The 23,927-nt window shown below is 40.7% G+C and overlaps 1 protein-coding gene across 1 annotated transcript; it reads right to left on the bottom strand.

Moving 5' to 3' along the window:
• Nucleotides 1-983: 983 nt before the first annotated feature.
• Nucleotides 984-15,973, bottom strand: DENR (density regulated re-initiation and release factor). The gene is made up of 8 exons (XM_079150879.1): nucleotides 15,844-15,973; nucleotides 14,999-15,113; nucleotides 8,862-8,881; nucleotides 7,667-7,751; nucleotides 5,674-5,757; nucleotides 2,368-2,484; nucleotides 1,378-1,517; nucleotides 984-1,266 (listed from the first exon to the last, which is right to left on the bottom strand). Exons 2-8 carry the CDS (start codon nucleotides 15,102-15,104, stop codon nucleotides 1,222-1,224), a joined length of 597 nt encoding a protein of 198 aa, XP_079007005.1. The 5' UTR covers nucleotides 15,105-15,113; nucleotides 15,844-15,973; the 3' UTR covers nucleotides 984-1,221.
• Between the last annotated feature and the right edge of the window lie 7,954 nt (nucleotides 15,974-23,927).

The raw sequence follows: 23,927 nt of genomic DNA, 5'->3' as shown, positions 1-23,927 counted from the left end.
TTATTAAAGTTGTATGTAGCAATGTTTAACACAAATCAGATTTCAGTTTGCAGCACCTGACTTAAAACAAGGTTTAAATTCATATAATACATTCACTAAAATAATCAGTTTTCTCATGAGAAAGACATGTTTCAACTGTTATTTCCCAGACTATATTTGAGCATGAGTACATACTATTTTTAATTGGTCAGCAGAATTTTACTCACATAAGATATAGCCAGAACAGGAATTCCCAGCATCTTTGAATGGTCTTCCACACAAGACACTGATAATAATGAATGCCTAAAATGGGTTGGGGGTTAGCCCCTACATAATATTATCAAACATGCTAAGTATTCTTAGAAAATAAAAATTTTGAAGATATGCATAATATTCTACCACATGATGTACATCACTTCTTTAACCATTTCCCAATTGTTCATTTATATAATCTGCAATTGTTGATATTATGAATGATATTGTGAGGAACCCCCTCATCCATAACTTTATGCAAGACTGATTAATACTTTAGGATAGTATCAAAGAAGTAGCTTACTGGATCAAACAGTGCACATGGTTTTAAGGCTTTTAATATACTTTACCAAACAGTCTTCAGAACAGCTTAAACAATTACTACAATAGTGTGTTGTTATGCCCACAAAATGAACTTTGTTGGTAACAATGAAACAAACTCAACCATAAATCTATTAGAATCTCACTTATAAGTATCGCACCAAAGAAGTAAGGAAACATTACTTGTAAGGAAGCCAAATTCAAATTCCTTTTAAAAATAACTCAACTTTGAATCAGTAAGATAACCAACAGAAATGCTTCCCACAAAAAGTCCACAGCATTGGATCTGGGAGTGTAGCTCAGTGGCAGAGCACTTGCCTAGCACATGCAAGACCCTGGGTTTTACCCCCAGCACCGCCAAAAAGAAAAAAAAAAAAAAAGTTTACAGTGTTTTTCCAAAATAAAAAGTTAGAAAGAAAGGAAAAAGTCAGTACCAAATGACCAAAATTTTTTATTTGACTAAATTGAGTCATGCATAAGCATGACAGTCTCCCCTGTTTATTAGACTTTGGCAATAAAAAAACCAAGCAGCCATGTACGGGACAGTGAAAATGCCAAGGGTGTCTACAGTTTTACTGTAGGATAAATATATATATATTTAAAAGGCCTCTCTCCCTTTGGCCATATCAGCTCAGTCCAGATCATTAAATATAGAACAGTTTTTCAAAATCACTTCTTAACTTCTCCAAGGTCTTCAATGCTGTCATCATCCACCTATAAAACACAAATAATTGTATGCCATGAGCTGTGAATCAAATAAGGACAAAGGGATGCAACTTGCTTTAAAAATTTATTTTTATGGGTACATGTGTTCCATGTACTTACCTCTGGCCATTTTTCCTGAATAACATCAATTATGTCATCTGTAAAGTCCCCCTGAATGATGATTTCATCTTCCCCTGTTACTGAGGCACCACAGGAGAATTTTTGAGCAAAAAATCTTTGTGCTTCTTTAAGATCAATTTCTGTCGATTTGAAAGGGGAGGGAGCAAGATTATAATTGCAATTGTGAGTCAAAGGTATTTTTGTGTTTTGAAACTTAATATGCATTTTAAATTCATGAAACAGGTGTTAATGGGTTTCATATTCCTTTCAGGATGGTAATTAAAATTAAAATAGGGCTCTTAATTCAACATCCTTTTTCAAAGTCAAATAAAGATTTAGTACATAAAAACAGCATCACTGATACTATCCCTAGCGTGTACAGTAAGACCAAAATGAATCCAGGAACACATACTTTAAGCATTACATACATGCTTCTAAGGAAGAATGAAGTTTTGTTTAAGCTTCCTTACAAAAGAAAAATTTCTAGTGGAGAAATAATCCTTAATATTTAAAATGCAACCCAGTGATTCTTCCTCAATGTCTGCTGTTACTTGAAGAGACCTTGGTTTACACTTTCATCCCAAACCCACTATTCAGTTAAGGCCTCCAGGAACTGAAGGACTCTGAAGCAGGGCGTTCTGCAGGCACCCACCTTCACTCGCCCCTACTGTCCTTCCCAGATGTGGGCCATTCTGCAGCCCTCTGCCACCAAGTCACAGGGAATACTACCCAGCCCCCTCGTCCTACATAGATGTATTCAAACAGGAACTTCAGAAAAGACTGTACTACTGCCCTCTAAAAACATTTTAGATTCCTCCAAATTGTGAATTTTGAAGCTAGTTAAAAATGTAAAACCTAATTTTATACCTTCTTAGTGAATATAGAACTATGAAGTTTATGATATCAGATACAAAGAAACAGCAAGAGAGAATACAGTTCACATTTTAAACATACACTGCAATCAAAAAATAAACTTAAGCCTGAACTCACCAAAAGTTGCAAGGCCACACACTCTTGTCACATATTTCTTCTTTGCTCTGGGAATTTTAGCTATAGTAACCTTTTGTGGTACAGTCTTCTTTTTCTGTTTTATTTGACCCCTTCCACCTGTATTTATTAAGAAGAGCTTGCATGAATTGTTTTGTTTTTAACATGATTACAGAATACTAAGTCTTTAAATTTTTATGTTTTGTTTTCAGTACCATCAATTGAACCCAGGGGTGCTTAACCACTAAGCCACATCCCCAGCCTTTTCATATTTTTTTATGAGACAGGGTCTTCTAAGTTTCGGAGGAGGCTGGCTTTAAACTTTGTGATTCTCCTGCCTCAGCCTCCAAGCCTCTGGGATTATAGGTGTGTGACACCACACCTAGCAAATGTGTTCACTTTTTAAAGGTTTAAGTTCCTTTTCTCTAAAAGAAAATCACACCAGGTACAATGGCTCACACCTGTAATCCCAGTTCCTCAGGAGGCTGAGGCAAGAGTATTACAAATTCAAGGTCAGCCTCTGCAATTTAGTGAGACACTATCTCAAAATAAAAAGTGCTAGAGACGGGTGGTAAAGCACCCCTGGGTTCAATTCCCAATATCAGGGGTAAAAATATATCATGTATGTATTCACTCCATAAACACTTATTAAGTACCTACCATGTGCCCAGCACTAAACAAAAACCCTACCCTTCATGTGAAATAAGTATAGTAACCTGGTATACATTATAACAGGATCCATAAATAAGGCGCTACCATAGTTTAGCAGAGGAATGACTAAATCTGCTTCCAGAGGACAAAAAAGGTTTCCTAGAGTGAATGACATGGAAAGTAGGTCTTGGGGAACAAGGAAGTGTTTGGGTAAAGGGAAAATGGCTGGAGAAGAAAAAAATAAAAAAGACATGCTAAAATGGGCATGGTGGCCACACCCATAAAACCAATGACTCAGGAGGCTGAGGCAGGAGGATCAAAAGTTCAAAGCTAACCTTAGCAATTTAGACCCTGTCTCAATTAAAAAAGAAAAAAAAAAAAAAGGACTGAGGCTATAGCTAGTAGCACCCCTCTGTTCAATACACAGTACCAAAAAAGAAAGGCATTCCAGGGAAAGGGAACAAGTACAGAGATGCTAAGAGGCATTATATTTGGGAACTACACGGTTTTAATTAAAGGATGCTTATGTAGCTAATGTAGTGAAGAGCAAAAGACTACATCCCAGTCATTAAGGGACTAGAACTTGAAACGCTGGTATATGACTTCACATTGTGGAAGAGGAGAAGTCACCGAAAGATTGCTGGAAAGCAAAGTGTGGTGGCTCATGCCTATCATCCCAATGCCTTGGGAGGCTAAGCCAGGAGGACCACAAGTTTGAGGCCAGCCTCAACAACTTGTGAGACTCTGTCACAAAAAAAATGAAAAAAAAAAAAAAAAAAAGGGCTGGGGATATGTCTCAGTGGTTAAAGCACCACTGGATTCAGTCCCTGCTATAGAGAGAGAGAGAGAGAGAGAAACTGCTAGAATGACCTAACCAGATTTATATTTTATCAAGCTTGCTCTAACTACTGTGTGGAGGATGCATCTATGAAGAGTAAGGCTCATACTAAGGTTGCTGCATTATCTCGAGCAAAAAAAAATCAAAACATAAAGCAAGGGCTGGGGTTGTGGCTCAGTGGTAGAATGCTTGCTAGCATGTATGAGGCATTGGGTTCTATCCTCAGCACCACATATAAGTAAAATAAAATAAAGGTCCATCAACAACTTAAAAAAAAAAAAAAAAACCCACACCCACTTTCCTTAAAAAATAAATAGATAAACAAATAAAGCAAATATGACCATAATAATGGCCACTAGGCACAGAATAAAGAAGAAAAATAACTGATTAAGAAGGGGAGCAAAGAGAGGCTATAATTGTTCTCAGGATTACAGCTCAGATAAATCACACTGTCGTTACCAAAATGGAAAAATAAAAAAATAGATGTGAGGCTTATTTCAGTTTGACCTGGAAGTACTGCATCTGAAGTGCCACCTGGTCCTAAGGTACACATTGGGAATTATGGGCATATGGTGTGGCAGAATCTAGGGAGAGAACCACCCGGGGAGAACATGTAGAATGACAAGGTAAAAGGACCAGGACAGAGTCCTGGGCAACATCTGCTTTTAAAGGACAGAGGGAAGAAGAGAAGTCTACACAGAAAACTGAGCAGGAATGCCAGAGTAGAACTAAGCAGGAAGAATGTCATGGAAACCAAGGAAGAGGCTGGAGTGTGGCTCAGTAGTAAACCACTTGCCTACCATAGGTGAGGCCCTGGGTTCCATCCCCAGGACTTAAAACACCCCACAACACCCCAGAAGTACACACTTGGAAATAAAGGAGTGTTCAAATGCTCTTTTTACTTAGTGATACCGAGCAACTGATGACTTTTATTAGAACAGTTTCAGTGGCGCCCAAGTCAAGTTAGGACAGACTGAAGCGTGAGTGACAGAACAGGAAGGAGGGTGGCGAGTGTACTCTTCATAAAGACACATGGCTATGAAGACGGGCGCTTGCAGAGCTGTTTCTTCAGTTCTGTTCTGTCTGTGGGGCAGTGGGTGTGCACTGGAGACTGAACCCAGGGGCACTTCACTGGGATACAGCCCCAGCCCTTTTTATGTTGAGGCAGGGTCTCAGTTTCTTAGGGCCTTGCTAATTTGCTGAGGCAGGCCTTGAACTTACAATCCTATCTCAGCCTCCTGAGTCACTGGGATTACAGGAGAGTTGTTTTTTCTTTTGAATACAAAATCCTGAAAATACTTATAAGCTAATTTAATTACAGAGACACATACTAATGGAGAAGAAACAGGCAGGGATAGGATCCAGAGCATGAGGTATTAATACATGCAACTGCTGTAAAACAAAGTTTTCAATTTAACTATAAGAAGTACGAGGGGATAGAATCTTACATATATTTCTTCAGTCCACTTAAACACACAGGAATCTTAGCTGGATGACTGCATCTACACACACACATATATATGGCAATTATGCATATTTTCTTTGAGCCAATTCACTAATAAAGCACAAATCATACTGCATCCAAGCATGACCCTGAGAATGTAATTTTGTGCTCCTCTATTTGACACATGTGGAATTAAATTACAATAACTGGCAGATGTTTCTCACTTTGGGAACCCTCTGAATTCCTTATTCAAATCAAAACATGGATTTAGGGGCTGGGGAGATAGCTCAGTTGGTAGAGTGCTTGCCTTGTAAGCACAAGGCCCTGGGTTCGATCCCCAGCACCACAAAAAAAAAAACATGGATTTAGGTATTACCTCTCTTCTGTTTTTTCTTCTCCTCTTCTTCCCCTACTGTTCCTTGACCTTCATTAATTCCAGCTTCTTGTTTGGGCGAGTTTTCTAGATATAAAAATGAAATCGAAGAGCATTAATATCATTTCATACTGTTAAAGAAATCATCTTTGAGTAACTTTTATATGCAAATATGGCATTTTACCAACAACTGAGTATGAAATTTATACAGCAAATGATTATATGGCTTCGCTTCTGTGCAAGTCTAACTCTGAAGTCATTATGGTAAGTGTTAAGGTTTAGGTAATTGACCCAAAGGCCTATGTGTTAAAAGCTTAGCCTCCATGGTGGTGCTACTGGGAGGTGGAGGAACTCTTACAAGATGGGGCCTAACAGGTGTTTGGGGGAGTGCCCTTGAAGGAGACAGTGGGACCCCATGCCCTTCCTCACTACTGGACCATGAGGTGAGTAGTTCTGCAACACCACACACTTCCACCATGATGTCCAGCCTCATCATTGGTTCAAAGCAATAGGGCCCCCAGTCAGACTGGAACCTCTAAAATTATGAGCCTGAATAAACCTTTTCTGTTCACAAGTTGATTTTTTTCAGGCATTTGTTATAGTGATGGAAAGCTATCTAACACAGGAAGTAATGGTAATAGAAGAAGTCTTAGATATGTGGGAATTATGGAAATAATTGGAAAACCAGACAGCAGAGTGGGGTAATGTGGGACGTATTGGAGTAGGCCTATTCCCAGGCCAGGCCTTCCCTTGTTCCTGCCACTGCCTTCATTTTTAACCATGTTCCCTTTGCTGACACCTCACATTCAACCCAGCAGGATATTCTGTCACCACCACCTTCAAGATAGATTGCTATCTGATCAGTTCTCACCGTCTCCATCTACTGCTACCATTCTGGTCCAAGTCACCATCATCTTCTACCCAGATTACACGACCAGATCACTACAAGAGCTTCTGACCTGCTCTCCCTTCTCTTCTGCTATGTCTCCATTGAGTCTACTCCCAACAGCAGTGAAAGTGATTCTGTTGACATCCTCTTCTGCTCAAACCCCTGCAACAGCTCTTCTCCCACTCAATAAAAGACAAGACTTAGTCTATAAAATGTGGTCCTGTCTTACCTCTCCAATTTCATATCCAACTTAATTTTTCTACATTTGATCAGTTCCAGATACAAAAACCCCCTTGCTTTATCTTTCTTTTGTTCAGTGCCAGGAAGCAAACCTAGGGTCTCCTGCATGCTAGGCAGGCACTCACCTTGTTGCTACACTGCCAGCACCCCCTTGTTGTTACTTGAATATACTAAGTAAGAGTCTGCCTCAGGGCTTTTGTGCTGGTTATATCTTCTGCCCACAATACTTTTCTCCCAGATATCCAAATGATTCATTAATTCATTTCCAAAGATGTTTAATCAAATGCCATCATTATAGCAAAACCATCCCTGGCTAAATGGCTTGCCCCCACACCCACACACACACTCAAAAATTCAAATTCTCTCCCAACAATTCTTATCTTCCCTCTTTCCTGCTTATTGTCATTATCTATTTTACTTCTGTTTCCCCTTCTAGAATGAATTCTCACAAAACCCAATTTTTCTTTTCTTTTTTTTGTAGTCATAGATGGACAGAATGCCTTCACTTTGTTTATTTTTATGTGGTGCTAAGGATCGAACACAGTGCCTCACACATGCTAGGCAAGTGCTCTGCCACTGAGCTACAGCCCCAGCCCACAAAACTAGATCTTCTGTTTACTGCTTTACCCTTGGAACTTAAAACAATGTGAGCAGCATATAGTATGCTCAAATGAAGGTGAACATTTGCCCCAAATCATTTACTTTTTCTATCAGTTGATACAGATCTACCTGCTTCCAAATGGAAACCGTTTTAAAGTAAATAGAGATGAAATTCTGTAATATCCTACTAAGGAAGACTTTCACATTAAATACCATATAAACATGTTTCAGGTACATAAGTTAGAGAAAAGAAAAAAATGTTCATACCTACAGTGAGTTTTGCAAACTCATTTGGAAAATTCTTCTCTAACCACTGTCTACATTTAGCAACATCAGGCATATATTCACAGTACTAGGAGGGGAAAAAAAGAACAAACTGAGTCAAAATAAAACGTTTTCAATCAACCTATATATTTTAAATAAGATGTACTGCCTATACTTGCTAAATAAAGGATGATTAACTACTTCCACCAGACTTATTATTCTCAGGAAATCTGTATTCAAACAGGAAATGCCCTAAAAGAAACTAGCAGTCAGAAAGGATTAGTTACCACCTCACAATAGCTATTTATTTCTTCTACATCAAACAAAAATTCCATTAGAAAAAAGGTCAATAAACAAAACCCATCATGCTTTGGGCACATGGGGGCCTCATTATTTTTCTGACTTACCCATAAAGCCTGTCTTAGAAAGTCTTATAAGACTATGCCTCCATTGACCTAAGTCTTGTATATAAGACTTTTTTATATTGCTTTTTCTTTCTTCTCCTCAGACATGATGGTTTTGGCTTTAGGATTATTCTTGCTTCATCAGCTGACTATTCATGAGTTCCATGCAAAAATCCAAAATGTATATACAGCTAAGTGCAAAAAAAGTACATGTAATAGCTGAGCACAGTGGCACACACCTGGAATCCCAGCTACTCAGGAGGCTGAGGCAAGAGGATCACTTGAGCCCAGGAGTTCAAGCCCAGCCTGGACAACACAGTAAGACCCCATCTCACAAAAAAAAATAAAAATAAAAAAATAAAAAAAAAAAAAAAAAAAAAGTACATGCAAAACTCAAAGTCTAAAGGAAATAATTTATAAACAGGCATGATGGTGCACACCCTGTAATCCCAGCTACTCAGAGACTGAGGGCAGGAAGAAGAGGCCAGCCTGGGCAACTTAGTGAGACCCTGTCTCAAAAAATAAAAAGGGCTGGGGATGTGGTTCATTGGCTAGTGCTATAGTGCTTGTCTAATATGTGCAAAGCCCTGGGTTCAACCCTTCAATTGCCCCCTGACACCCTCAAAGTTACAAAACCATGAAAGTATTCTACACCAAAGATGTATATAAAAGGCTGAAACTCATCTATGAAATGATAGGAAATGAAAACATAAGAAATCTCTGTGTTAGTTCTAACATCAAGAATGACCTCAAATGCCTAAATTAAAAGAGAAAATAGTTTTAAAAGGACTTACCTCTGTTGGTAATGAACAGACTGGAGAAATGTAGAGGAAAAAAAAATTGAAATGTTAAACATGAATACACACAGGACTCATCATAATTTTTATATTTGACAAATGCTTCATTTCTAATTTTTTTCTGTACCATTTTCTAATGTTTCTTCAAGGCTATCTTTGCAGTAGAAGGCACATTATTTGAGAAGACACTACCTTAATCTTTTGATCTAAGGAAGACTTCAGTTCATGGAACAGTGAGCCTCTAGTACATTAACGCTCCTGTGTTAGAATGTTTGTCTTCAGTTAAGCTGCAAGTTTCAGAAGATTATCTTGTCTTACCCATTTCTGCATGTGGAGCACAATGCCTGGCACAAAGCAGAAGCTTAACGTAAGTTTTCTAAATGCATCCAAGCTGCTCTCTAAATCCCTGCTCAGAATTTAGCCAAGCTGAGGCCAGTCTAATTTGCATCCTTCTTTTGGAAAAGGAGGGAGCAGGGAAGGAGTGACAAGAAACATACCTTTGCTTCTATTTTTCTCTCTGATCAAGAACTCTAGTAAGGATTTTTTCTCTTCTCTAAGCACTCCATGAACACTAATTGTGCCAGAAAGTACAGTTTTAATAAGTGTATTTCTCCCCCTCCTTTGTCCTCAAACCCGATTAACTGCTTTATCCTGTTGGTTTCACTGCCATCAAAATCTCTCTCCTCAACCTTCTCTAATTCATGCCACACCTTTTTTTTTTTTTTTTTTTTTTTTTAAAGAGACAGGGTCTCACTAAGTTGCCAAAACTGGTCTGAAAATCCTGAGCTCAAACATCCTGCCTCAGCCTCTTGAGAAGCTGGGACTACAGGTGTGTACCACCACACCTGGCTCTGCCACTCATTTAAGTCCTAATTTATTTTATCTAAAGTCTTAAAGTCTGGCAATAAGTTTTCCTCCCCCAGGGCCAGGGATATGGTTCAGTAGTAGCCATGAGGCCCTGAGTTCAATCCCCAGAACCACCAAATTAAAAATTAAAAAAAAGTTTTCCTTCCCCAACTTTTATCCTGATGTTGAATTCATCTTTATATAAATTCTCTGCTCAAATACTTCCAGTTACTTACCATCATCTACAAATAAAGTCCCCCACAATGTGGCCACTCCTCTTCATGAATCCCATTTCAGCCAAACCACAGCACCTTTGCTACTCCCCATCTCTTATCGCCTCTCTTCCCTTATCTGCTCCCTTGCCTGCTAGGGCTTATCCTTCTGACCTCTGTGCCTGCCTGAATGCTCCCTTCCCTTCGAATTCCCATTCAATGAGTTACTTCATAGACTCCATAGAAGTCTTTCTGATTCCACACAACTGGAAGTATAAACATCTGTAAAGTCTTTCTAAATTGTTGATTCACTATGGTACGGACCTCGTAACAACACAGGCATGTTTTCTTAGAAGATGACTGACCAGGCCCACAGTCTTTTGTTTTTTTCTCAGTACTGGGGACTGAACACAGGGAGGGCACTTGATCACTGAGCTTTATTTTTTTTGTTTTGAGACAGGGTCTCAAATTGATGAGACTAGTCTTGAATTTGTGATTTTCCTGACTCAGACTCCCAAGTCACTGGGATTACAGGTGTGTACCACTGTGCCTAGCAACTCCACCATTTTTATCAAGTGATAATGCTGGAATTTAGAAGGACAGCCTGAACTTGTCTCCACTACTTCTGGACAGTATTCATTAGGTAGAAATGCATCTTTCAACAGCTTCCACCTTACAGTTCTAGTTCATTGACTCCTTGAGGTCACAGCAAAACAACCTTATCCTTGAATCGCAGAGGCTTTCAAATTTAAAATGTTGTTACATAGGTAAATATCATGTAAGAATTCTCTGCATCCTGTTAAAATAAATGTACCTTTTTTCTTGCATCCTTAGTTTTGCTTCGTAACTACAGAAAAATGAAACATGGGTTCCAGAGGCTGACATCCCCACTGAGCTGACCAGCTGACCCTCCTGCAACTGAACAATCTCTCCAGGTGGTGAAATCCACCAGCTCACCTCACTCCCAGCACACCCCAGGGATCCTCTCTCTGACTCTTCTTCTTCTTCCTTTTTTTTTTTTTTTTTTAGAAAAGTTCACACTCTCTCCACCTTCTACCTCTGTGGCAAATAGTCCTGGATCTTTCTTTTCTTTCTCTGCTGCCAATTTTGATATACTGGATTCTTCCATTTGGAGAGATTCATATTAGAAAAATACCAAATAGCCACCTCTAAATCTAATCAACTTCATTACTTTTAAGGTTTTTCTATTTTTCAACTCTCTCAGTTTAGAAACAGGGAATTCATCAGTGAATCTCTCACCTACTCAGTCCTAGATTTTTTAAAATTTATTTTTAAAAAATTTTGTAGATGGACAGAATGCCTTTATTTTATTTGTTTATTTTTGTGTGGTGCTAAGGATCAAACCCAATGCCTCATACATGCTAGGCAAGTACTCTGTCACTGAGCCACAGCCCCAGCCCTAGATTTTTTAAATTTTTATTTTTCATGGGGTGGTAGGAGGTGCTGGGGACTAAACCCAGGGGGTGTTATTGAAACACATCACCAGTCTTTTTTATTTTGAGGTAGTGTCTTGCTAAGTTGCTGAGAGTCTCACTAACTTACCAGGATTGGCCTCAAAAGTGATCCTTCTGCCTCAGCCTCCCCAGTCACTAGGATTGTAGGTATGAGCCATCATGCCCAGCTCTTTTCCCCTTCTTACTATTAAACACTTAATGTTTTCTTTTTTGTTCTCTAATTTTTTTTTTTTTTGCAGTGCTGGGGATCAAGCCCAGGACCTCAAGCATACCAGGCAAGAGCTCTACTACCATGCTACATTCCCAGTCCTCATCTTTTCTTTAACCCTCTTTCTTTAACCCTCTTTATTTCCTTTTATACTGTTTCCACTATAATCATGGCACTCATTTACCTTATACCTACATTTCTGAAACTGGCCTTTCAACCTCTGGATTCTCCCTCTTCCAAATAATGCAGCATATTAACCTTCTCAACAATTTATTTTTCCTGCTCAAGAAACCATCAGTTCCCCCATAAACAATGAAGACTATAGTAACTCCACTTATTTGACTTTGAGGAATAATAATATTTACTGAGAACTCACCAACAGGCATTGTTATACAATGTACTATTTAATTTATCCCTCTCAACAGCTCTCTGCATGAGGCTCTGCTGCTATCTCCATTTTATGGATGAGAGAACTGGCCAAGATCACAGTCAGAAAAGATTACAGCAGGATTTAAACTCAGATAGGGACTGGGGATATAGCTCACGGTGGAGTGCTTGCCTAGCATGCAAGTCCTGGGTTCAATATCCAACGCTGCAAATAGACTAAACAGATAGACCTCGATATGTGAAGCCTGCACTCCAAAGACAAAGCATCCCGAGAAATGATCCCATCACACCTAACCTGTTTTCCTACTATACTCCAAATCACCATTCTGCTCCAATCAGTTCTTTCACCTCCCTCTCCCCTGAATACACCATATTAAATTTTACCACATTTGGGCTGGGATGTGTGGCTTAGTGATGGAGCACTTGCTTAGCATGTGTGAAGCCCTGGGTCCCTGGATTCAATCCTTAGCACCAGATTAAAAAAAAAAAAAAAAAAAAAAAAAAGATAATAAATAAAGGTATTGTGTCTCTACAAAAATAAAAATTTGGTTTTTATCCTTTTTTTTTTTTTTGCAGTACTAGGGATTGAACCCAGAGCTCATAAGTGCTAGGCAAGTGCTCTACCACTGAACTACACCCTAGCCCGCCACCATCCTGTTCTTACAAATACCTTCACCTTTCCATGCAAGTTCTACCTATCACCTAAGGTTTAATACAAGCCCTACTTCCTTAAAAACTTCCCTACTTGCCTCTGAACAAAGATCCCTCCCTCTCCCAAACTCCTAATTCATAATTACAAGTTATTTTACTATTTAATTCAGCATTTAATAGTCTCTAAAGCCTTCTCACAACCAAACATACCTTAAACCCCTTCCTCATTCTAAATTGTACTGCAATATCAACACAAAGTACAAAGGGAAATGAAAAGAATAAACCTTTGTCCAAAATGTTGGGGAGTTCTCAACAACACAAATTATCAGTGAGGCAGACTGAGTATTTAGTGTAGTTCTTCAAAAGACACCTTAGACGTGACATAAGCAATTCAACAGCATGGGTTTCATATTCTATATATCATGGATTTTAATTTTTAATCTTATAATTATCTTCTCAATCTAATTGGTATCTTTTTTCTTAGTGAAATCTAAACTAATAGTGCATTTTATAAAACATGGAGCTTTAGGTTTGATAAAATAGGGAGCAAACAACAGTTCTTTTTTTGTTTTCTTCTGTTTTGGCACGGGGGATTGAACAACTGAGCCACAATCCCAGCCCTTTCTATTTTGAGACAAAGTTGCCCAAGCTGGTCTCAAACTTGCGATCCTCCTGCCTCAGCCTCCACTCTGAGGCACTGGGATTACAGATATGTGCCACCACACCCAGCTATAGTAGTTAACCACATCTGACAAATAAGGATAAAGAATCATACTTTCTATTATTAGAAAGTGTACTTTTCTAATACTAATAATTGTTAGCATTAGTGAACTAAGGTCTTGTACTAGTTGTTGTAGCAGGTGCTTCACATGAATCATCTGACTTAAGATGTAATCTTCCTCCTCATTCTACAAATCTTAGAAACAGAACTCTAAACCTTACAGAATGCAATTAACTTGCTCAGGAACACATACCTGGTAAGTTCTAGAACCAGAACATAAACCTGACTCATGACTCTTAAGGCAAAGAATATAACTCTATGAGAAAAATATCATAACGAAACTTAATCAAATCTACAAAAAGTTCCTCTGTCAACTCTCTTGCTGAGGAACTGTACACTAATCTTATTATCGAAGACATTCAATAAATGACTCAATGACATCACTTCTTCCACCATACTTAAATTCTGGATGAGGTTTCCACAGCACTCTCTAAATGTAAAGTCCATGAGAACAAGGACCTTTCTGGTACATTCATTACTCAGTCCCCAACACCTAAAATATCACAAAGCACCTAGTGAGTCCTCAAAAATATTTACTGAAAAAATATTTATTTGTCCCTTTACTGTTTCTTTCTTTCTTTCTTTTTTCTGGGGGGGCAGGGGATGGTGGTTAACCAGGAACTGAATCCAGAGGCACTTGACCCTGAGCCAAACACCCAGTCTTTTTTTTTTTTTTTTTAAACATTTTAAGTTGTCAATGGACCTTTACTTTATTCATTTATTTACTTATAATCCAGTGCTTCACACATGCTAAGCAAGCACTTTACTACTGAGCTAAACCACAGCCCCATGCTATGGTTTATTTTGGGACAGGGTCTTGCTAAGTTGCTTTGGTCCTCACTAAATTACTGAGACTGGCTTTGAATTTGAGATCCTCCTGCCTCAGCCTCCCAAACCACTGGAATTACAGGCATGCGCCACAGTGCCCAGCCCCTTTAATGTTCTCCATCTACAAATTTTTCTTAAATTTTCTATGACGCTAATAAACAGAGCATTTACAATTCAAGAATATTTTTGTATTGAAAATGAGGAAAATACTCAAAGGGGGAAAAAAATCTTAAGTCTAATACATACATTATTATTCAAACCAAGACCTTCCCTAATTGTCCTACTATCTATCACTCCATCTAACCTCCTCTAGTCCTTAACTGACACCTCCCTATACTATACTAATACAAAGCTGCTCCATTCACACACATGCATCCAGTTTTTCCTTGCATAGCTGTTCACTTCATCTTGCCCTTGCTCACTTCTACCATTCTTCACTACCCTACTCGGTATCTTCTAAAAGGTCTCTTTTAATAGCCAGAGTAGCAACTATCCTGAAACATCAGGCTGAAATAATCTATTTGCATATCTATATTCCAAATGACTGTAAGCTTCTCCAGGACAAGTAACAAGTCACAAACCACACTGGTGGAGACACCTGTTAAATTCTCACCAGGCCCCCTCCCCAATTAAGGATTCATCAAATGACAAAGACAGCACATAAAAGCTTAACAAGTTCAAACATGAAACTACCAAGGCATAAAAATACATCAAGTAAAACCCATTTTCTGCCTTCCAACACTTGCCTCCGCAGTAAAGGACTCGAAGTGGGTAATCAGCATCTAACTTGGCACTATTCCTTGGATCTCCTTTGCCATCAGCCCCACTGGATTCAGAAATCTCAGTAGCCATTTCACAAACCTGTAAACAAGAAAAATAACACATCTTCATTATTGTGAACCAAGACCCCAAAGAAGCAGCGTGGGAAGGCTGTCCAGCCTCCCCCTCCTACATGTGCCCTCATCCCAAAGCTGTTTCAATGCTGTTAAGTGAGGGATACAAGCTGTATTATTCATAAAACATGAGCAATTTCAGGCGCATACACACAGTCCGCATGTCTATCGGGAAGTAAGAAACGAATGGACCCTGACAGATGGGGGAGAGGCGACAATAGAGAAAAAGGAGCCATGCGGGAGAAAAGGATGGGGGAATGACCTCGACAGAGACCGAGCAGGACCTGGGAGGGATGCAAACTGCAGTCAGAGGAAGACTACAAAGCAGGTGAACGGAGAGAGGCTGGAAAAGCCTAGGAAGAGGCGGGTCACCAGGTATCCAAGGCAGGTGGTGGCGGCAGCCAAAAGCCAAGGGAGGAAGAGCGAGGAGTCAGGAAAGGAGATGGGAGGGGGCGGGATGGCCAGAGCCTGAGGAGGGTGAGGAAAATGGCAGAACAAGGAAGGGGCAGAATGCAGGACTGAGGGCGCACGGGCGAGCGGGTCTCGGGCGAACGGCAACCTCGGGGCCAGCAGAGGAACCCATGTGGGCGGGGTGGAGTCGCCCGGCTCGGCCCGGCCCCCTGCCTCCAGGTAGCACCTCAGCTTCCCCCACGCTCACTACGACCGCAGGGAAGCCGGAGAGGTGGAGGGGTCGTTACCCAGGAGGTCGTACAGCCCTCGCCGCCGCCGCTCCCGCAGCTCCCGCCAGCTGAAGCGACACATGCAACTCCTCTTTCCCAGCCAGGGCCTCCGGAGAGCCCGTCTACCAGACGCGCTCCCGCGAGACAATAAGCCTTTATCGCGAGACTCAGGCTGCCGCTGAGCAGATGTCGCGAGAAGCTTGAATGTGGGCGGGGGTGAAACTGGGGCGCATGCGCCCTTCGCCCCGGGGCGGGGCCACGAGGCAGAGCCGCGGAAGGCCAGTAGGCGGTGCTCGCTACTTGTTGGAGACGAGGGATCGTGCGAGGTTGGCTCGCGTCAGGGGGCGCGGACTGAACCCGGAGACACGGGCACCTGAGTCAGAAGTGACTCCCTATTAATAAACGGGAGCCCTGCCCCGGTGTCTGGGGTACATCCTAGAGTCCTGACTAACCTCAGCCGTTGCTGAGTTACTCCTCTGCGGGGAGACTGCAGACGAAACCCTAAATTGGAAGAATCGTTCTTGAAAAGACGATATCCTCTGTTTAAATTTTTTCGTCGCCTACTGTCTCACCACGCTATTTTCCTCGCGGTCTAGAGTTTATCAGTCCTTATGTATGTTCTAAGTTGGAATCACCCTCTCCCATCCCAGCCTTTCTCTCAGAAGGCTGAAGCCTGCTAGACGTAACCGCGCATCTTAGCCTGGCTTCCATTTGTTTTATTTGGGGAAAATGCCTTCACATGCATACTGAGCATGAGTCCCACTCTTGGTGGAGTGGGGATGTAACACTGCAGAGCTTTCAGAGACCGGAGGGTTAGGGGAATGAGAAAAAGAGGTGCTTCGTAGGTGGGGGAGTGGTTCTTTTCTGTTTTGCTTCATCCTTCACTCACACTCACCTAACTCCCCTCTTTCACCGACAGCTTCATTCACGGCCACTTCTGCCATCCCATTAAAGGTCTCTTTACAACTCATTTTTCATATGAACTTAACCATCCGGAACAATCTTTTGAAGTAGAAATTCATCCAGCATGGCCTCCACCCTGCTAATTTTTTAAAATAAAAAAGTTCCATCACCGAAGAGTTGATTCTACGTTATACTAGTGAAAGAAGAAAATGTCTTAGGCCCACCAAAGTATGTTTGACTCTGACGATCTGAGTTTCCATCTAATGACATCCATCTCCCGCTATGTATTAGGTACCATGCTCATTTTGGGGTACAGAGTGTAGGTGGATTCATGCCACGAATTTTTCTTAGGTTCCTACTACGTACCAAGCACTACACTAGGCACTGTGGTTACTTCAGTGAACAAAAGAGAGAGATAAAATTACTCAAAAGAGAGAGATAAAATGTAATGGCCTCAGACATGTTGGCTGATTTAATCCTTAGAAAAACCCTGTGAAGTAGGCATTCTTGTCCCTAATTTCCCAAATGCTGAAATCAAAGATGGAAGGTGAATATGAATGAAGTTCACCTATGCTTAAGGTCACTCAGGAGGGCTGGGTGTAGCTCAGTAGTAGAGTATTTGTCTAGTCTGTGCAAGACCTCCATTTTCAATCCCCACTACCACACACACACACACACACAAAATCATATGCAAATAGTATGTTATTGATCTTAAGATACACATTTTTCACATTTCAACATTTCACATTGTTTTTTATTTAAATGAAAATTCTGTAACAGGTACACAGAAGCATAAAATTGTACCTACTAATGAAGTAGCATGTGACATTTCAATATATGTAATATTGTGTAATTTTTACATCAGGTTAAACATATCTACCTCAAACATTTATCATTTCTTTACAGTGAAGACATTCAAAATCTCTTCTTCTAGCCTTTTGAAATACAGCACATCCTTGTTATTTTCAGTTACCTCACTGGGGCTACCGTGCAGTAGCATACCAGAACTTCTTACTCCTGTCACTTAGTACTTATTAATCAACCTTTCCCCATCACTCCATTTCAACATTGCTTATATCAAGACGCGTTGCAATGCAGTCTTTTCACATATGGGGGGAGCTGCTGTCGGGTGTCAAACCCAGGAACTCACACATGCCAGGCAAGCTCTCTTCCACTGAGCTACGCCCCCAGCCCTGCAATGCAGTCTTAATTAGCATTGTCATTTTAGTTGGCAGCATTTTTCTTTCCCACTGGTACATAATATAATGGTGCATGCTACAATCATTGGCATCTTAGATGTGATAAAATTTGAACAGGAGACCAGTCCTGCCTAATAGACTCATATCTTTAGTTTCATTCCTCACCCTTTTCCTGCTCTACTTTGTGCAGAATGGGGTGCTGACCCTGTGGACTGCTTTCCCAGGCCTCCTTCTTCCTTAGCATCTGGTCAGTTTCAGTCAATGGGAGATAGCAATGGAAGCCAGTTCCCTTCCATCCATCCAACCTGCCCCCTTGAATAGTATCTCTATTCTCTCTCTGCATCATTAGGGGATATTAGCCTCTGGGCTTCTATATAGCACTCTCCCCAGATTTATTCTCTAGCCTATGGGTGATGATGGCCATCTCTACCTCAGTAGTGTGTTATTTTACAATTTTGTAAGTTGTAGAATACTGATAATAATTTCAATGACTCTTGTTCATAGAAATGCAAATGAATTTCATCTGAAAGAGCTGCCATTAGGTCTCTGATGCCATCAACTAGTTTTCTATCTATTTGGAAATTCATTTCAGTATTCCTGTTTGCCTTTGAATGTATGTGTATATAAGTATAATTACCTCTGGATATTTTTTTAAATTTTTCTTTGAATTGTTTTTTTTAAGGATATATTTTCTTTTGGCTTTCTTTTTAAAATTTTTTTTTAGTTTTAGAGAGACACAATACCTTTATTTTTATTTATTTATTTTTATGTGATGCTGAGGATCAAGCCCGGTGCCTCACAGGTACTATGCAAGCGCTCTGCCACTGAGCCACAACCCCAGCCCTTTGATTGGTTTTAACGTATTACTGATTCTCTTATTGATTAAGGTGTGGAATAAAATCTTTGGCATGTGTTTGTTTCTATAACTGGATAAGAGCTATGTTGTTATCCTTTTAAAAATTATTATTTAACATTTCACAAATAAAAAGGTAAAATGGCCTTGCCCTTTCTCCCTTCTTTCTGACTGGAATGTGAACATGAGGCAGAAGTTACAACAGCCATCTTGCAACCAGGAGGGGCAGGTCTGAGATGGGATCATAACTAGGATCATGGACTAGACGCCTACAAATAGCCTGGATTCCTGATAGCATTGTATCGGCTCTTGATGTTTTTCTGTTTGGGGCTTCCAATTGTGAAAGACAAATACCCCCCACCACACACACACAGAAAGCCAGATATTTCCTTTGCCACATGAGGGGGATCTGTGGTCAAGACAAGCATGCCTCAAGCAGGAGACAGAGAAGACACCTGGTTAAAGAGGATGGGAAAGTGATGTTGCAAGACTGGTGGTTCAGATGAAGTATGGAGGAAGGGGCGGTGTTGACATTGACCTTCTCAGAAGTCTTCTGTTGATGAGAAGGAAAACCTCTGCCCTGGGACCCCCCAGTTAGAAATGGCTTCTTACAAAATGTGATGTTGGATCAGAAGGTCATTGAGAGACTCACGAAATGGGTTTTATTTTTCCACTCTTGGGGTTGGATTGGCCCTTTAAGTCAGGCATTTTCTACGACCTGGTTCTTTCTGGGCATTTTCAAACTGATCACGTGGGGTGCAGTAGATAGTCATTGAATGGCTTTTTAGCACTCACTCTCAGGCAAGGGATGTGGCTCAGTGGTCCAGCGTTTGCCTGACTTGCCTGAGGCCCTGTGTTCCATTGCCAACACCAGCCCCATGCCCATCTCCACCCACAAAGTAGCATCCATTCTCAATAACAGGTCCATTTGAGGTGAAGCATGTGACCCAAGTATAAACCAATCAGAACATGGTCTTCTGTTGGTAAAAGTGATTGATTCAAGGGTTAGATCAACCAGAGTAAATCCCAGCAGATTTTTAGAAAGCTCTATAAAACAGGCTCTCTCCTGTCCACTGAGTTTGAGTCTCAGGAAGCACAGCAGAGTTGCTGGCAACCACCTTGCCACTATGCAGCCTGAAAATAAAGTCAGTATGGAAGGGAGCAGAGCTGAGAGATGGAGAACACTTGACCCCTGATTGCAGCCTCATCTGAAATCAGCTTGAACCCTGCACTTTTAGCTAGGAAAGTTAAATTCACATCGTTGCTTAAGCCAGTTTGAATTGGGGTTTCTTTCACTCTCAAATGATTCCTGATGAATACAGTAGGGTAAGGGCTAGGGCATCCCCAAACAAACCAGCCTCACCAAGGCTTACTAAGACCCATGCTTAGTAAGCCTTAGTAGCCCAAAGCTTCCCAGCATTTTGCCTTACTATGACACACAATGAATGCTGTGGCTTTGCACAGCACAATCTCATAAACAAATCTACAGTTTGATTAAAAACCCAAAATAGCTACTGGGATGTAAAACACTATAAAAATTTGTATTTTTCAAATTTTACAAACATGTAATTTATAATAATTTTTATAACTACTGGAAATACATCTGTAAGGTAGTTCACTATGGAATGTGGTAAACTAAATGGGCTGTCAATTCTCTCTCTCTCTCTCTCTCTCTCAAGAGGTCATCATTGAATGGTACTTAGAAAAAGACCTGGTCCAAAGTGAATCATCATAAGTTTAGTGTTTAATCTGTCCAATGTGTTTAAACAAATTCAAACTTTAGTACTTCAATATTAGCAATATAGTACCAGACACATACTATACATGTTAGTGAAAGTTCAGTCCTTGTCCCTGATGGCAATCCAGTAAAGAGGACATGGTTTTGAGAAAAAGGAAAAAAGTTTTAGTGTTTTGCTGACAAAGGAGAAACACAGGGGACTCCTGTCCCGGAGGTTGTGATTCTTTTTTCAGAAAAAGAATATTTTCAGTTTAGAATTAACAGATCGAAAAATCTATTAGTTTTAAAGGAAGTCCTTTACTGCCTGGGAATAAACTGAGCCCAATTTACTTAGCAGCTTTCATCTATGGGGGTCTCAACCTATTTATGTTGTATTCTGTTGCATATGTGCCCCCTGTTCCTGCTGATGGGCAGAATCACAGCACCACCAAGCTCAGCAAAGAAAAAAGAAAAATTTTCAAGAGTACGAAAAGTGAATCTCATGTTCAGGCATAGTTAGATTCGACATATATGTAACAGTATGTCAGTTACCAACTTCTGTTCTCTTACCAACAGAAGTCCATGTGCTGATTAGATTTATACCTGGGTCACATGCTTCACCTCAAATGGACCTGTTTTTGTGTTTTTTTTTTTTTTTTTTTTTGGTGCTGGGGATTGAACCCAGGGCCTTGTGCCTCCAAGGCACTCTACCAACTGAGCTATCTCCCCAGCCCTGGACCTGTTGTTGAGAGTGGACGCTACTTTGCGGATGGGGATGGGCATGGGGCTGGTGCTGGCTAAATTGATGAGGCTGACCTTGAACTTTCAACAGTATTTGACATATATGTAACAGTATTGAAAGCATAAAGCACACTTATAAGCATAAACCCATCTTAACCACACTCCTAGGCATTTTTAGTCTCAGTGACCCATCTGTGTCCCGTGTCATGGAATATCACTGCCAGCAATGTGTCTCCATATCTCAACACAAAAGTGGTTGATGCTAATATCTTCACTCTTTTCTTTTACGATCTTTGTGCTAGCACCAAGGTTGAGAGAAGAGCTAGTCACGGAGTCACTGAGAGAACTTCTCTTTGGACACTTGGCTAAGTTCTCTCTATTAATTTTCCCTAACACTGGTTTTGTTTGCCAAAGGATGTGACAGAAAGTGTAGCTCTCCTTCCATTGAAAGCACACTTTATGCTTTCAATACAATCCTCGCGGCTCTGCCACTGCAACTTATTTTTAAAATAGACACATTCCTTCTCTTCCTCTCTCCCTGCTCCTCCCTAATCTCTCACCCTTCCTAATCTCAGGGGAAATAGGATTATCACCTATCTTCGCCATTTTAGGCAGATTTATCTGTCCTCGAGTGCACATCCGCCATAGGATCCAAGTGATTCAGACTCTGGGGACTGTACCGAAGATCTCAGAAACTGTGGACGGTACCGAAGATCTCAGAAACTACTATCTCCAAAATTAACAAGTGAATTACACTCCAACAGAGAACACCAGGAAATGGCAGCCTTTGAGTCACCTCTTTAAAAGTCCCCTGCTCCTGCTGATGGGCAGAATCATCGCCTCTGGGGCAGAAATCCCCTGTGTTTCTCCTTTGCTGGAAAGCAATAAACCTTCTTTTTCCTTTTTCTCAAAACAGTGCACTCCTTATTAGATTGACATCGGGGACAAGGACTGAGGTTTTGGCAACATAGAAAATTATGTATTTGAGAATCTCAATGAATTATAAAACAAATGTGAAAAGCGTAAATGGTGGTTATGGGTAAATAAATGGGAGTTACTTGGTACTTTTCATCTTGGCTCTTTCCCTTTTTTAAAAAAAAATATATTTTTTAGTTGTTGATGGACCTTCATTTTATTTATGTGCAGTGCTAAGGATCAAACCTAGTACCTCACACATGCTCACATGCTAGGCAAGTGCTCTTCCACTGAGCCACAACCCCAGCCTTTTTTCTTTTTCTTTTTCTTTTTTTGGATTCTTACCAGATACTTATATTGTTTCCGACCAGTTTAGTAATCCCAGAGAGAAATCTTGTTTTCCAATGGTTCTAGCAAACAACTCAGGTTGGTAACCCATTAGCATTTATTTTTTCTCAGTGGCTGGGGATTGAACCCAGGACTGTGAGCATGCTAGGCAAAGGCTCTGCCTCTGAGCTACTTTATTTTGAGATGGGGAGGGGGTCCTCACTAAATTGTTGGGGCTGGCCTTGAACTTTCCTCCTGCCTCAACCTCCCCAGTTGCTGGGGTTACAGGCATGAGCCACCCCGATCGGCCACAGCTGGTCTCCTAAATCGCCCAGGCTAGTCCTGAACTTGCTATCCTCCTGACTCGCCTTCGAGTGACTGGGATACCTACCTGGGCCACTGCAACAGGCCTCGTTAGCCTTTTGAGTGGGTGCTTGTCCCTGAACCATCATAATGGTGCATGAAAGGAATGACCTGATTGGTCTGACCTGGTCACATGCCCATTTGGGCCGAGGGGTGGAGCTAAATTCTCCCAAACCTCAGAGATGGAGAGGGAAGGAGGGAGCGGTTACCAAAGGAAAATTAGGGTGCTACTGCCAAAAGGAAGGCGAATGGATTCTGGGGAGACAAAAAAAAAAAACAAAAAAAAAAAAACAAAAAAAAAACATCTAAATATGCCATATCCGACCTAGTGGCCCCAGAAGCCCACTAAGCCTCTGCTGAAGTTAACAAAAACCAACCTGTTCAGCTTCTCCAAAAATTAGATGTTTAATAAGGTCATTCACTCTTCTCGCAATACAGGACCGACAAGAAGGGACTCAACCAGTTCTGCCACAAGAGGCCAATACCTGTTCAGTGTAGAGGAGGGTTAATTGTCAAAGATGATCCAGTTTTATCAGGATGAGATGCTCTTTGTTAAGTCAGGCAGTGAAACCCATCTTTCCTTTGCCAAATCAAGGACCCTCCTGATAGGAGGAATTCAAAGCCCCTTGACATTCTGAGAGCCTTATTGCAATATATTTTTTTTTTGTAATAAAAGTCTCTAATTATAAAAAGCAGTACATGCTCCTTGCAACAAATTTAAGGATGTAGCTACATTCTTAAATTAAAGCACATGCCAAGCATGTGCTAACTCTTGGATTCGATCTCCTGTATCAGAAAAAAAAATTTTTTTTTTCAAACAATACAGTGTGTACAGGTGAAAATTTGTTAGTAGGGTGCAAATAACGACAATGGTAGTTCCAAAAGCTGTAATTTATATAGCGCCTGCTCTGCAGTTGTACACTGTTATAAGCCCTTTATATAGATGAACTCACTTTACCTTTTTTTTGGTACTGGGGATTGAACTCAGTGGCACTGGACCCTGAGCCACCTCCCAGGGCTATTTTATACAGTTCCAGTTGGAAGAATTCCTTCTGGCTGGTGGCAGATCGGTCTTTGCTCCCAA

The sequence above is a fragment of the Sciurus vulgaris genome (genome assembly GCF_902686455.1).
Source record: "Sciurus vulgaris genome assembly, chromosome: 8".
NCBI classification, from domain to species: domain Eukaryota; kingdom Metazoa; phylum Chordata; class Mammalia; order Rodentia; family Sciuridae; genus Sciurus; species Sciurus vulgaris.
The sequence above is the reverse complement of the archived record's forward strand: the minus strand, read 5'-3'. Positions and strand labels throughout refer to the sequence as shown.